At 43.9% G+C, this 14,180-nt stretch overlaps 1 protein-coding gene across 4 annotated transcripts in view; it reads left to right on the plus strand.

Moving 5' to 3' along the window:
* The first annotated feature begins 304 nt into the window (after positions 1–304).
* LOC117363305 (prostaglandin D2 receptor-like) overlaps positions 305–14,180 on the plus strand; it is a 37,426-nt gene continuing 23,550 nt past the window's right edge. For 2 of the 4 annotated variants that reach the window (XM_033950786.1, XM_033950788.1), the window contains exon 1: positions 305–1,330. In XM_033950786.1, coding sequence (XP_033806677.1) covers positions 560–1,330 — 771 coding nt within the window. In that variant the 5' untranslated portion in view covers positions 305–559. Of the gene's footprint in view, positions 1,331–8,731; positions 8,752–8,836; positions 8,859–8,940; positions 9,519–14,180 lie in introns of those variants that run through there. The other 2 variants (XM_033950787.1, XM_033950785.1) reach the window with 2 other exon arrangements.

Below are 14,180 nucleotides of genomic sequence, written 5' to 3' on the forward strand. Positions count from 1 at the left end.
TTTTTTTTTTTTAAATATAGATAATGTAGGTTAGCATGCAGAAAATAGGAAATCACTGCAAAATGCTTTAATTTGTTGCAGTAAGATTCGATGCTCTTTAGAAAACAAAAAATGCCCTTTTATATGTATTTCATCGGGTGGTGGAAAAAAGTTGTCCCCGTGCCATTCTCTACCCAGTCCCACCACCAAGAGAGTTTCACAGAGAAGGAACCGAACCAATCAGCTCTGCTCCTCGTATTCGGTCATTTTCGCTACAGCCTACCTCCTATGTGTGTGCTGAGCGGGAATAAAAGCCGCCCCCACCCCTGTCCAAAGTTCCCTCAGAGCTTCAGCTTCCAAACCACAGACCTGGCACCTTTTCTAGCGAAACGCCTTATACAGAGCAGGGTGTTTTCCAGCTTGTAACACTTATTATTATTATTGTTTGTACTTCACAATTTCCTTAAAGATTTGCCGGGTACGTGGCGACCCCCGCGTGAACCTCCACGCGCGAGGGGGCCTCGAAATCCAACTCGTCCTCCCCCTCCCCCTTCCGAGCGGGCGCCGGCGCGTCTTCTTCATGGAGCAGTGCGCGAGCAGCAAGGCGCCCCAGGCAGGCCACACGGCGTTGCCCAGCGTGCTGATCTTCGGCGCCGGCCTCCTGGGGAACCTGATCGCCCTCTTCATCCTGTGGCTGCACAAACTGCGCTCGAGGAGCAGGGGCCTCTCCGTCTTCTACGCGCTGGTCACGGCGCTGACGCTCACGGACCTGCTGGGGAAGTGCCTGGTGAGCCCCATGGTGCTGGTCTCCTACGCCAAGAACCAGACCCTGCTGGAGCTGGGCGAGAAGCGGCGGCTGTGCGACCTCTTCGCCTTCGCCATGCTGTTCTTCGGCTTGAGCTCGACGCTCATCCTGCTGGCCATGGCGCTGGAGTGCTGGCTGTCGCTGGGGCGCCCTTACCTCTACGCCAGGCTGGTCACCAGGCGGCACGGCGTGCTGACGGCGCCTGCGGTCTACGTCTTCAGCGGTCTGTTCTGCGCGATGCCCTTCCTGGGTTTCGGCACCTACGTGCAGTACTGCCCCGGCACCTGGTGCTTCGTCAAAATGACTGAGAAACAGCCTAGCGCCGGGGTCCTCGGCTTCTCCTTGTTCTACGGCACTCTTATGGGGGTGCTGGTCCTGGCTGTCGTGCTCTGTAACTTGAGCGTTATGAAACATCTCCTGCACATGTACCAGAAACAGAATCGAAAGTGCTGCATAGGCAACGCCAAAACAACGGAAGCGATGGACCATTTCATTCTACTAGCGCTCATGACCACCTTATTCGCCATTTGCTCTTTGCCTCTCACAGTAAGTCCCTGTTTTTGTTTGTCTGAAACCGTAGGAAAGTTTTCCTTGTGTAATGAAGGGGTAAAACGCGGATCTCAAACCGCACGTCCTTAAAAATCGGAGGTCCCTGCCACTTGTAGTTAGTTTCTGGCTCTGACAGACCTCGATGACAATTTAGCGCTGACGGCTCCGTCTCAGCATAGGGAGGGAAAAGTATTAGGACCCGTCAGCGCTAAAATGTCATCCAGGTCTGTCAGAGCCAGAGACTAGTGCTGGAGCGGCTCTAAAACGAATCCTTTAAACCGGTTTCCTGCAGCCCCAGTAAATTTAAAAATCTGAGGTCGGCGGCTCTGACAGACCTCGATGACATTTTAGCGCTGATGGATCCTAATGCTTTTCCCTCCCTATGCTGAGACGGATCCGTCAGCGCTAAATTGTCATCCAGGTCTGTCAGAGCCAGAGACTAACTATAAGTGGCGGGGACCTCAGATTTTTAAGGACGTGCGGTTTTAGACCCGCGAGGTCCGTCAGGTCCGTGTTTTACCGCTTCCCAGTGATGTGCATCATCATTATAGCACTGAATAGCATGCCCTGGATTGACCCCTTAAACTACATTCAAAGTTAAGTGAACAGTCTATTATATTAAATCAACTCAGTGATCGTTGCACATCATGCTTTGAAATGTGAAGAGAAGATATTACTCTCAGTATTTTTGTAAGATATACTGTATATAACTTTTTCATCAAGTCTCAGAGAGTGATCAGCGATATAAGAGGTTGCAATGACTGGAAGGTTGAACTCCTTTTGCGGGGTGGCTTCTTAGCCTTCCCTTCGGAGTTTCATATCTCTGAGCGCTCTGTACACATAACTGATCACTCTCCATAGACAGTTTTTTTCATTGAAGTCGGTTCCTTTCTGGAAAAAAAAAAAAAAAAAGTGGATTGATGAGTGGCTGGGCTTATTTGGGGGGGCATCAGCCTTTTTTTCCCCTGAAATATGTTATCTCTAAAGTTGCTAGCTCTGCAGATCCTTTTAGGGTTGGAGATCTGAACAGGTAGGTACAGAAAAGCGGTCTTCAGCCGAGGGAAATCCCAAATTAAATGACCCCTGTTTAAGCCAATGAAACACTAAGATTTACAGTGCTCTGAACATGAAAAATGTAATTAGTCATTCTGTTCTAGTACTTTTTTTTTCTCTTGTTTTTCTGTTCAAGAACATCCATATACTGACCAGAATTAATAATTCCTCTCCTCTTCCCCCCATTTTTTTTTTTTCAAATTGAGTATTCCTAATATTTTTTAAACCTTTGAAGTTGAGTATTCGAAGAGAGGTACAAATGTAAAAGAAGAAAAAGATAAAATGATGATAAATATGTCAGTGATCCTCTAAATATGCAGAGACTCCATGTTCTTGGGTTTTTGTCCTTTTAAGAAGAAATGATTTACAGTCAATAACCCAGCTGTTAATATAGAGCATTGTACATAAATACAGTAGTTGACAACTCATGCACACTAGACTGTGTTCCAACATCATTTGTGAGCAACGTCTGCATTTATGCATACTCTAGAATCAAGGAACGCTCTTAAGTAGTAATGTCTTCTGCACATTCCATAAGAGGAACCAATCTTTCTCCTGTATCATATATTACGAGAGCAATGGCACCCAGGTCATCTCCAATACAGTACTTACATTGTGCCAGAGAGAATCTCCTGGAGTTAATTAGGTGTAATATATACTGGTATTATTTGAGGGGATTTGATGCCCTCAAATGTTGATGATGAATTGGCTCTCCCCCCCTACACACTCCCATTGCTAATATGACCTACCTACTCCCTGCCCCCACCCCAAAACTAAGCAGGGCAACTACACCACAGCATGTAACTTACAAAGAGCACATGGAATTCTTTTAATCAAGCTGATGGCATCACTACAATGGAGGATCTTCTCTTTCTCAAAAACACTTCAAAATGGTGGTGTATGATTTTGTATTTTCAGATGTCTGGAGTGAATTTTCAAATCTTTCCAGATAGAAAAACATTTTTGGCAATGAGTCAAGAAGTGTTATTCAACTTTGTTTTCCTTAAAAATGTGTGATTTGAGACAGAGAACATAACATTTATTTATGTACCTTATGAGTTCTATGGGGTTTACAAAAAAAAAAAAATTGAAACAGTGACAATGAAAACAAATGACCTAGAATTACTAAAATTTCTTAAATAAGTAGGTTTTCAATAATTTCCTGAACTGATTGTAAGAGGTAGAGCTAACTAACAGATTTACAAACTCTTTTATCACAAGAAGCTGCCTGAAAAGATAGGAGTCGTTGAAAATAGCTCTTGTATAAATGACCCTTTACCGATGGAAAAGCAAACAAATTAGAATTACGTCTTGGGTATTGTGAATTAATGAATAAAAAAATGAACCACAAGATAAACCATGCAGGACTTTATAGCATATACAACCATTAAAAAAAAATCTTATTCAATTGTACAGTTAAAGTCTCAAGGTTCTGTAGGATCCTCCTATATTTGAAGGGTAAATAGGGGAATAAGCATGTAAGAAGATGTTTGTTTATTAATTTGAGACGTATAGTTTACTCCTTCCTTGTGTTTTCTTTTCTCATTAATTCAGCTTCTTGTGAATTTGTGATTCACGGAGTCACCTCCCTTGTGGTTTACATTCCTGCCCTATGTAAATGTTTAATGAATGGATAGTTTTCTAATAAGGAAGCAGATATATATTTGTCTAAATATTTAAAAAAAGTTTTAAAAAACCACTGGTATGGGAAACATATGGTTCTACAAGACATGTTTTTCATAGAAGTACAGAGGCAGATTTAAAATTTGCTAGTGTTCATAGACAAAGGTTATAAAAAATGTGACCATAATGTACCGTATTTTTGTTCCATAAGAGGCACTTTTCCACCCCTGCCAGCCCACTGGCCCTTCCTTTTAAAACACCCCCGCCTGCCAGCCCTTCCTTTTAAACCCCCACCTCACAGTACCTTTTTAAGCGCCCCTTAAGCCTGTTGGGCCAGCAGGAGCATGCTGTCTGCACTGCTGCCTGGGCCCGCCCCGCTTTCAGGATGTTGTATAAAATCCTTATAATTCATGAACAGGCGGCAATGCTCCTGTCGGACTGATGCTCAGTAAAACTGGATTCAAAAGTGAAAGGTCAGGAGGCCAAACAGGTATCTGTTATAAGCCTATAGATCAGGGGTGTCAAATGTTGGACCTCGAGGGCCACAATCCAGTCAGGTTTCAGGATTTCACCAATGAATATGCATGAGATCTATTAGCATACAATGAAAGCATTGCATGCAAATAGATCTCATGCATATTCATTGGGGAAATCCTGAAAACCCAACTGGATTGTGGCCCTCAAGGACTGACATTTGACACCCCTGCTACAGACGCACAGGCATCAATATCCATATTTGCCAAGTCACATGCATTTGGCAAGTGGCACACACATTTGGGCCCCTTTTCCAGCTCAAATGCTTAAGGGGCCCAATCTCATGCATTGGTTCCCAGCTGCCCTGATGGTCTGGCAACTGTCCCTCCTGCCGATACGGCAATTCTCCCCCCTTCCCCCATCGCTGGTCCAACATCCTCCCATCCTGAAAAATCAATGAGTCACAAGCAGTGCTAAAGATATGTTCCTGTTTCGGCTGCTGGTCCTTCTCTCTGTTTGGTCCCATGCACAGAAACTTTTGCATCCAAAAAGCTGGAACCAAGCAGAGGGAAAGACCTGTGACTCGCTGGTTTTTGAGGACAGGGGGAGCAGATGCCGGACCAGGACTGAGACTGAGATAAGCCTCTAGATGGAAGCAGTGAACTACTGTTTCATATGTTTGTGAATTTCTGACTGCTGCCCTTGCTTTTGAAGTACCTGAAGTGCTGTTTCTGTTTTCATATGGACTTTTGGCTGCTCTGCTTAGCGATGTGCTTGGAATGCTGTTTCCTTTCTGGTTAAACATCCTGGTATCTTGAGTTAATTGGACTTTTACCCGCTTTATCAATAGCAGATTGAACTGCTGAAGTTCTGTTTCAGTTTGTGTGCACTGTGTGCCAGAAGCCACACAAAGTTGAGAAAAATATACACTGATTTACACTAAGTGCATGACTGTTGGTCGGGGTTTTTTTTTCCTTCATCCCCACCCACACTGCTGCATCCGCATAGAGGCAAATCTTACCAGACAGCCCTTCAGCAATATCACTTACAAAAATGTTATTAAAAAACAGGCCCAAGAACCAAATCTTCAGGCACACCACTGGTAACATCCCTTTCCTCGGAGCATTGACCACTACCCTCTATCGCCTTCCACTCAACCAGTTCCTGACCCAGTCTGTCAATGTGGGGCCCCTACTGAGGGCACTCAGTTTATTTGACGCCTGTATACAACGGGTGTTCCTAAAAGGGAATGGACGAAAGGGAGGGTGACAATAAATAAAGTCGCACGGCAGAGCCTACGGAATGAATCAAGACATTAGTACTAGCAGTTGAAGGCATCTTTAAAAAGAACGCATTTCAACTTACTCTTGAATCGTTCTTCCCTTAAGTGAATGGGGAGAGAATTCCACAGTTGTGGAGCTGTTACAGAGAAGATGTATTGTTGGCGCGTATTGATAACCTTAAGAGAGGGAACTGAAAGTAAATGCTGATCGTTAGACCTAAGAATTCTTGTAGAGGCATAAGGAATTAAGAGCCTATCGGTGAAGGCCGGGGTTTTGTGAGGAAGGCAATATTAAGTTAGTCTAATGTGAGTCTATTGTACGTATATGATCGTATCCCCCACTTTTACCCATGTACATCGCTTAGAAATATTGATAAGCATTAGAATCAAATTTTAAATAAAAACTTGAAACTCTTCTTTCCCACCCTAGACATTGCCTTTGATTTGGTAAGTCACCTATCGTGTTGACTCCGGAGGGAATGAAACAGAATGAAAGATTAGGTTCTTGGCTTTGGTAACCTTCTTTCTGTTAATCCCTGAAGGAGTTAACTTGGCCCACCCTCTGTTTTTCTATGTATTATCTGCAATTTTCTGCCTCGACTGTTTCTCCTTTTAGGCTTGAGTATCTTCCAGCCAACAGACGGGTCCTGTGGGAATCATGCTGTACATGTGAGCACATATATTTTCCTCAGGATTTATTCCAGTTGGTATATACTTAACGTGACCATTTATTTTCTTCCTCAAAACGGGACAGGATCCCTCCCCCTGCCAGACCCTGGACCCCGGATAAACCCCCTGGACACCCCCAGTACCTTTTTTAAATCCCGGCAGCTGCCTCCTGTCTTGATGTCTTCTGGCAGCGGCAGAGCGGCACACAAGGCAGATGTGAGATTTTTGCGTGCCAGCCTGGTCCCGCGCCGCTCACTGAATGGCTGCTGTCAGTTCTCGCAGGACTCGCGAGAACTGATGGCAGCCATTCAGTGAGTGGCACGGGACCAGGCAGGAGCGCTGCTCTGCTGCTGCCAGAAGACATCAAGACATGAGGCAACCGCCGGGATTAAAAAAGGTACTGGGGGGAGGGGCTGGCTGTATTCGGTACAGTACTTGTTTCTTCAGTGGGCCCATGAAAACAGGACATTTCTGCATCCCAAAGCTCTGCTTGGGGACAACGGGACAGGCTACCTAAAAACAGGATGGTCCCATTCACAATGGGACGTATGGTCACGTTATATATGTTGTATTCAAGAGGTTGGTTCCATATTGATGCCATGTTCTTGTCTGTTTTTTTCTTCATGTTGCCTATCTATTGTTTTTTCATGTATTGCAGAGCAGAACAGAAAGCTGTTACGTGGCGGGGAAGTTCCTTGTGCCCCTGTCTTTGTCTATGTGCTTTGTTCTAGAGATATTCGTTTGCTTTTCAGTGTAACTGCAGGGGGCTCTGTATTCCTCAGCTATGTGGGAGGAGCAGAGAGAGAAAAGTGTGTGGTATTCTGCAAGATCTGGTTCGCTGGTTCAGATAAATAACCCTATTGTGTTGACTTTGTTGAGGATTAATAAAAAGATTACCAAAGGTAAGAACTTAGAGCTAGATTCACTAACCCTCCGATCCGTATCCGTAGCCGATCCGTGGGCGATTGGAGGCAGGCCAACCGATTCGCCAACCATCTGGGTTGATCGGAGGCACGACCCCCAACTGACTGCACAGATCGGATTGAGCCCTGACAGTAGTGACAAGAGAAGCAGCCTCCTGTCACTGCTATCAGGGCTCTGCCAGCTTTTAAAATTTTTTTTAAATCGGGCAGATATTTTACGTGTTTTACACACGCAAAATATCAGCCCGATTTTAAAAAAATTAACCCCCCCCCTCTCCCGACAAGTGCCCCTTCCCCCTCTCCCTCCCTGAACCAAAAACGCGAGGGTCCCACTCCCGACTGGCCCACCGCACCCCCCCATGACCAGCACGGCCCTTGCCCTCATCTCCCTCCCGGCAGGCCCACCCTCAGCACCAAAAAGTTGGGAGCAGGAGGGGTGCTCAGTCCCTCCTGCTCTGTAGGCTTCCCACTCCCGGCCCACCCGCAACCAGCCCACCCCTGGTCGGGCCGGTTGGCCTGCCTGCACCCACCTCCCCCCCTCCACATACCTTTAAAATAGTTGGGAGCAGGAGGGGTGCCCGGTCCCTCCTGCTCCTTAGGCCTCCGTGATATCAAGTCTTCGGGAGTAGGAGGAAGCGCAAAGTCCTCCTGCTCCTTTCCTGGGCCGCTACTCAATAGGGCCTTAGGCCATGCCCTGGTGCATCATGTGATGCATGGGGAGGGGCCTAAGGCCTTGATTGGCTGAGGCACCTCGGGCTCCTCCCAGGGAGGAGTCTAAGGAAGTCCCTGATTGGCCATAAACAAACATTCTCACATTCATTCTCCAACCTCTACATGTAAGAACGCTGGCAACCTGTGTAGATTAGCATTCTGGTCATGCTAATCCCAGGAAACGTGACCCAGCTAATTTGACCCAGGAAAAGTCATATATATTATAGAAAGCTTAATAAGCAGAGCCTGCCAGTGGAATAGACAGCCATTAAGTTGCTACAGTAAAACCGCTGCCCCCGGAATGTGAGGTTGCAGGTGTAGAATCCCTTAGTTTCAGTGCAGCCCTGTCTTATCACACAGAATTAGAAAATATGTCACAATGGCCTTTTATTCTGAGTTGAAATCCCCAAGGCAAGGCTTACTTCCACTGAATTGCAACCAAGGTTTTAGGAACTTCAGGGTATGTATATTCTCCAGTAAAATACCAGCAAGGAAAGAGACCGACACTTTAAATAACAGATATAAGTTAACAGTTTATTGCATAAAATCAAATTTAACCTAGAAATTATTTAGGTAAATATTCTTTTATAAAATTTCTTATACATCTTTATTTAACTTATCTCTAAATTCTATAACATTGAAACTTTATTTTTTCTCTCACAGGTATTGCAGGAGTATTGCAGGTAAGTACCCCTTTTTCTTAGTTTTCACTCTTTTCCTTAGTGTATTCCTCTAGCCTATCTTAATAACTATTTCTCTTCTTTGCAGGTGTCCACTGAGAAAGTCTCAGGTAAGTATTAAAAAAATCAAATTAATCCATTGTGTGCACACAGAAAAATAAAGTTAAAAGAAAACCTTTCTTCTGCTTGCAGGCTTTCTTGCAATGGCTAGCATTAGTTGAGGACGAACTCCATCAGGAAACTGGACACTGGACTGTAGATTTAACTCTGGAAACCACCAAGCAGTCAGGAAACACTGGAACCAGGGAATGTCATTCTGATAGCTCTATGCTTATTCCCTCTTTATAATTTTCTCAAAAATTACTCTTCACCAAAATGTTTTCCTAAAACTCATAAATTGCTTTACAATCTCTTCAATTGACCTAAAATACTTTCTGTCCAGGGCCAGATTAATGGGTAGGCCCAGTAGGCATGTGCCTAGGGTGCAAAATCATCAGGAGGGCCCGCTGAAGGAGGACAAACAGACAAGCGACACACCTTGCCAATTTTTTTTTTCAAACGGCAACGCTGGCCCCCCCTGGCATCGATGGCAACGAACCCCTCCCAACATCAACGACATCAATGGCAACGTAGCCCCCCAGCATCAATGGCAACGCAGCTCGCTGCTGCAGGAAGGTCCCGCGATGACTGCTTCTGCCGTCCATGCCCCTCCGACGTCACTAACTTCTTCCGGAGCAGAGCCACAGCCATTGCGGGAACTTTCTGCAGCAGCCGGCCGCATTGCTGTTGATGGGGGGGACGGGACAGCATTGCCGTTGATGTCAGGGGGGACAGCGTTGCAGATGATGAGGGGGGGGCTGTATTGCCGTTGATAACATAACATAACTTTATTCTTCTATACCGCCATAATCAAACAATTTCTAGGCGGTTTACACAAAAGAAGGCTGGACAATCAGTGAAATACAATACAAATAATTAAAATACAACAAGTTTCTTAAATATGTTCAATGTAATATTTTGTTAAAAGTAATATCTACATTTAAGAAATTAATTTATCAAACAACGCTGACTTAATTACTTTTCTAAATGCACCATAAGACATTGTCGTTGATGTTTGGGGGGGTGTTGCCATCAATACCATTGCCACCAGCTGTTCTGCATTTGTTTGGAGGGAGAGAGAAAGGAGCATGGAAGGGTAGAGGAGGGAGAGAAAGGGAGCAGTGTGGTATGGAAGGGTGGTGGAGGGAGACATATGGGGGCAGATGCTGAAAGAATTGGTGTGCAGGGAAAGGAGAGAGAGACATAAGTGGAAGGATACTGGATGGAATTGGGTTGGAGGAAAAGAAAGGGGACAGATGCTGATGGAAGTGGGGGGAAGGGAAAGGGGAGAGAGACATAAGGGGGCAAATGATGATGGAATTGGTGTGCAGGGAAAAGAGACATAAGGGGGAAGGATACTGGATGTAATTTGGTTGAAGGGAAAGAAAAGGGGCAGTTGCTGATGGAAGTGAGGGGAAGGGAGAGGAGAGAGTGAAATGCCAGACCATGGGAGTATGGAAGAGGGAAGGGAAGGAGAGGAGAGAGATGCCAGATCATTGGAGGAGGGAAGGAAAGAAGATGGATGTCACACCAATGGGGGGGAGGGAGAGATGGAAGGGAGAGGCAGACAATTTCTGGAAGAGGCATAGAAATAGAGCAGATGCAATATGGAAGAGGCAGAGAGAGGGCAGACAATGGATGGAAGGAAAAGAAGATGAGGAAAGCAGAAACCAGACAACAAAGGTAGAAAAAACATTTCTATTTGTTTTATTTATTTATTTATTTTTGCTTTAGGATAAAGTATTATTGTAGTTTATTAATAGAAAATGGAAATAAGGTGATCCTGTTTATTGGACTAATTTTAATACATTTTTTTACTAATTCAGAGACAATAACTCCTTTCCTCATGTCAGGACAGAGATACTGTAACAACGGTATAGTTTACTGACCTAAAGAAAGAGGTTTTAACTTCTGAAAGCTATGTACCGAGCTTTATCTTTATGGAGATGATGCGGGTATACAAACTTAAGGTTTAGTTTAGTTTATTAGTCCAATAAAATGATGGGCACTAAATTTTCTTCCCGCCATGCCCCAAGCCTCCTACCCATATGCAAAATATAAATTGGTGGGCTTCCCAAAGCCCTGCCAGCTGAAGATCTCTTCCTCTAGGAAGGAAGGGGAGATTTGTTCAGAGATGTTTGGAGGTTGCATAGAAGAAAAACTGTACACTGGCACTAGTATGGTAAACTTTGTTGTTTGTTTTGAATTTTAAAGTAAAAGAAATAAAGTGGAAATAAAGAAGTAAATAAGAAAATGGGTAAATACATGGGGCGGGGCTTGGTGGGGTGGGGCAGGGAGGCCCAGTGTGCCTAGAGGCCCTTGACAAATTAATCCTGCCCTGCTTCTGTCACTTCACATCTATCAACTTTCATTAGATTCATACTCTAAAAACCCAAAATTAGTCAAAAGAACTCCCTTTTGACTTCACTCAAATAAAACAGGTCCTTTCTCCCTCAAATCCTGTCTATATCTCTAATTGATTCTTCAAAACTGATGAGCATGCTCAATTGCACACACTCAGAATTTCCATGTGTGCACTCTCTTAGAATGTCTACACTTTGTTACACAGGGAAGCACGGGCTCCTTACACTGCGGCATGAGACAATACCTGAAGCTCTTCCCGTGGGTTTTTTCCCCCATTTTAAATGCCATTTGTTAATTAACCTTACCAGCGTCTACATTTAGGCACTGCTTCTAGAATTTCCCCAAGTGAAAAAATATCTCCTCCTATTTATTTTACTCAAGAATACCTTCTTCAGGTGGGGCACTAAGCCTCTTTGTGTTCCTGTGAATGGTGTTATTCTGCTAAATTACACAGCTTTTGAAATTCAAAGTATCAAATGATCATGGAAAGTCCAGACATGTTAAAGGTATTTCTGTGATACTTCATTGAATATCCCCTAATCTTTGTAATTTTTGAAAGAGTAAAAAAAATCAATTCACTTTTACCCATTCTACACCACTTGTGATTTTGTAGACCTCATTCATATCTTCTTTCAGCCATTTCTTTTCCAAGCTAAAGAGCCCTAACCTCTTTAGCCTTTCCTCAGGTGAAAGGAGTTCTATTCCCTTTGTCATTTTGTTCACTCTTCTTTACACCTTTTCTAATTCCACTATATCTTTTTTGAGTTACAGCAACCAGAATCGAACGCAATACTCATGGAGTGATACAGAGGCATTATAATATTCTTGGTCTTACTTATCCCTTTCCTAATAATTCCTTTTTGGCCAACCGCACACGTTGGGCAGAAGACTTCAGCGTAATGTTTATGATGACACCAAGATTTTGGGTGCTAACCCCTAAGGTGGACCCTAGTATCTAGTAATTATGATTTGGATTATCCTTCTCCATGTGCATCACTTTACATTTGTCCATATTAACTCCCCTCCCCCCCCTTTTACAAAACTGCACAAGAGGTTATTAGCACCGTACAGAAACTCTATGACTCACAGAGCATTCAACACACTGGCAGATGCTAAAAACCTCTTGCGCAATTTTGTGAAAAAAAAAAAAAAAAGGCGGTAAATTTCATCTGCCATTTGGATGCCCAGTCTTCCAGTTTCCTAAGGTCTTCCTGCAATTTTTCAGTCTGCATGTGTTTTTACAACTTTGAATAGTTTCATGTCAACAGCAAGTTTAATCACTTCACTTGTCATTCCAATTTCCAGATCATTTATAAATATGTTAAATAGCACTGGTCCCAGTACAGATCCCTGTGGCACTACACTAGTCAACCTCCTCCACTGAGAAAATTGGCCATTTAAACCTACCCTCTGTTTTCTGTCCAATAATTAGTTTCTAATCCACAAGAGAACATTACCTTTTAGAAGAAGGCACTGCAGCAAACGGACAACTGAGCAAAGGAATGAAGATAAAGCTGTAACATGGACATGAGAGAGAAAATCAGTTATGGCCGATAAGATCAGGGCATTTGTTTTATGGGGGAGGGAAGAAATTGGCTGATCTTTATCCAATATCAGAAATAATCAGATAAATGAAAAGTCAATTCCCTTTAAATGGGGAGTGGGAGGGGACTTTAAATAAAATGTGTTTCCTGTCTAAATTCAGAAAAATTAGACGTTTATCTCATCTTACTCAAGCATAGCTTCTTCAGGTGGGGCACTAAGCCTCTTTGTGTTCCTGTGAATGGTGTTATTCTGCTAAATAACACAGCTTTTGAAATTCAAAGTATCATATGGTCATGGAACGTCCAGACATGTGAAAGTTACTTTTCATTTGAAAAAGTACTGGTATGTGATGAGTTGGTTTCATTATACTATACAAATATGCCAATAGAGTATACAAGGTTCATAAAGGTGCTGTTCCCTCCCCTCCCCCACCCCTGAGCAATAACCACAACCCTCGATTTGAATGGAAAAAAATCAACAATTTCAGAGAAAAAGATGTTATCCTTTGGCTTTATCCATGCCTGAGCTTGTAGCTCAGATGAAACCTGCCCCAGTCCTTACTACTAATTAGAAGGATATTGTGAAACATGAATTTATACATCAGCCATCAGGGATTTTTCCTTCCTTAATACAGCTTTGGTAGGGTTCACAAACCACAACCCATCTGCACAGCTGCATTTCCGTTTCACTCATGAGGCTGCTGTAATGTAATAGGCGTACAAGTACCCAATCAAGTACAGTGGTGCCTCACACAACGAACTTAATTGGTTCCAGGAGCAAGTTTGTTATGCGAAAAGTTCGTTATGTGAAACGCGTTTTCCCATAACAATACATGTAAAAAAAAATAATTCGTTCTGTAGCATAAAATATGCTAAGATGACATAAAAAAAGATAAATTTTTTGTTATTATTTTTATCTCTGTCTGTCTTTCTGTCCCTCTCACTGCCCCTGTGTCTTTCTTTCTTTCTTTCTGTCTCCCTCCCTCCCGCTGTCTGTCTGTCATTTTTCCCCATTTCCCTGTGCAGCAGCATAAGGGGTTAGGGAGTTTCTCAGGCTGGCAAACTGTCTTCTCCTCTCCCTCTCTAATGCTCCTCCTATGCTTTCCTTTTCTGTTCTCTTCCTCCTTCACCATCCCCTCCTCTTTGTCCAATCTCTCTCTCTCTGCTTCTCTCCTCCTCTCTGATTTTCTTCTTTTACCTTGCCTCTCCTCCACCCTCTGATGCTCGTCTCTCCTGATTCCCCCCTCTGGTGCTGGCCGACTCGTGGCTGGCACCCATTGGCTGCTGCGCGCGAGACCTGCCAGCGGCCGGATGCAATGGGAAGCAGTCATCTGTTGGAGGCTGTAGTCGGGAGTCAGCGCCGTTAAAGCTGGTGGTTCTGCTTAGAAAGAACCACGCGCCTGTTTGAAAACTGTCACGCCGCTG

The sequence above is a fragment of the Geotrypetes seraphini genome, chromosome 7, assembly GCF_902459505.1.
Source record: "Geotrypetes seraphini chromosome 7, aGeoSer1.1, whole genome shotgun sequence".
Classification (NCBI taxonomy): domain Eukaryota; kingdom Metazoa; phylum Chordata; class Amphibia; order Gymnophiona; family Dermophiidae; genus Geotrypetes; species Geotrypetes seraphini.